Source organism: Microtus ochrogaster, chromosome 10, assembly GCF_000317375.1.
Source record: "Microtus ochrogaster isolate Prairie Vole_2 chromosome 10, MicOch1.0, whole genome shotgun sequence".
Taxonomy (NCBI): domain Eukaryota; kingdom Metazoa; phylum Chordata; class Mammalia; order Rodentia; family Cricetidae; genus Microtus; species Microtus ochrogaster.
This window is the reverse complement of record NC_022016.1, coordinates 50,263,714-50,265,051: the sequence shown is the minus strand read 5'-3', so window position 1 is coordinate 50,265,051 and position 1,338 is coordinate 50,263,714. Positions and strand designations below refer to the sequence as shown.

Genomic DNA, 1,338 nt, shown 5'->3' with positions numbered 1-1,338 from the left:
TAGACCAGGCTGGTCTCGAACTCACAGAGATCCGCCTGCCTCTGCCTCCCAAGTGCTGGGATTAAAGGCGTGCGCCACCATCGCCCGGCTTACATCTTGACTCTATTGCTATATTAAATACCTTGTGTACGTGCCCACCCCCACCCCAGGATCCCTATGCCAGTGATGGAGATGACCACCTCAGACCAGCTGAGACGAGCTCAGGAAGAGACCACCCCCATGCTCGCTGTCCCCTGCTCCGTCCCCTGGGACCCACCACAGTGCCGTTGGGCAGGCAGATCATCATTTCCACAGGGAAGCTATACTTCTCCAGGTGCAAGCCCGCCAGCTGACTGTGGAGTGCGTTCTCCTGCTGGACCTGTGGGGAACAATGTTATTTCCTGGTCCCTGGGCCTCATGCTGTCTTGGGGACGCCACAGGCTGCTCCCCCTGACCCCGTGTTCACCTGCAGGTCTTCCAGTTCCTTTACCAGGGACCAGGTACTGATGAAGCTCTCGTTGAGGAGCGTGAGGATGGGCGGGCTTTCCAGGACAGTCTCCCGGAGAGTCCGCCCCGAACCTGTTCGGGGCAAGGCCAAGGGTGAGCAGCTCTAATTTCTACAGCAATGATCTATCTCAGTTTGGGTAAGTCCTGTGGGCTGCAGATTGTCTCTGCACCCAGACGAAATAACAGGTTAGAAGAGTAGATACTATCCAGGAGTGGTGGCATATATCTGCAGCCTAGCACACAGGACGCTGAGGCAGGAGGATTGCTATGAATTGAAGGCCAGCCTGTGCTACATGAGGAGTGAGTTATAGGCTAGCTTGGGCTACTGTCTCAAGAAATGATAAAAAGCCAACAGCAGACCCCCAAGGAGTAGTTGCTGAGTGAAGGGATGGTGGGTTTAACATGAACAGACTGGCATCCCGGGTTGAGGCTGGGGTGGCCGGGATCTTCTTAGCAGCTACAGCCTCTCAATCCACTTAGTTCTGTCTCTAGGGCCTTTACCCAGACACTTTCTACCCGAAACCCTCTTCCTCCTGTCAGGTGACAAACCTCTAATCTCTGAGTTTAAAAGTCACTTTCTCCAGGAAACCTTCTGACCACCACTCCCCCTCCCCGCCAGCTTCGCTTCCATTAACCAACTTTGAACTCACTGTTGGACACCCAGAGAACTTTCCAGAAGGTCTTTGGTGAACATTCTGGATAAGAAACCCAAGCCCTGGGCTGGAGAGATGGCTCAGTATTTGAGAAAACTGGCTACTCATCCAGAGGTCCTGAGTTCAATTCCCAGCAACCACATGGTGGCTCACAACCATCTGTAATGAGGTCTGGTGCCCTCTTCTGGCCTGCAGGCAT

At 54.0% G+C, this 1,338-nt stretch overlaps 1 protein-coding gene across 1 annotated transcript in view; it reads right to left on the bottom strand.

The window, feature by feature from the left end:
* Selenon (selenoprotein N) overlaps nucleotides 1-1,338 on the bottom strand; it is a 22,170-nt gene that overhangs the window by 1,730 nt on the left and 19,102 nt on the right. The window contains exons 10-11 of the mRNA XM_013348306.1: nucleotides 446-558; nucleotides 257-358 (exon numbers count right to left, since the gene is read on the bottom strand). Coding sequence (XP_013203760.1) covers nucleotides 257-358; nucleotides 446-558 — 215 coding nt within the window. The remainder of the gene's footprint in view (nucleotides 1-256; nucleotides 359-445; nucleotides 559-1,338) is intronic.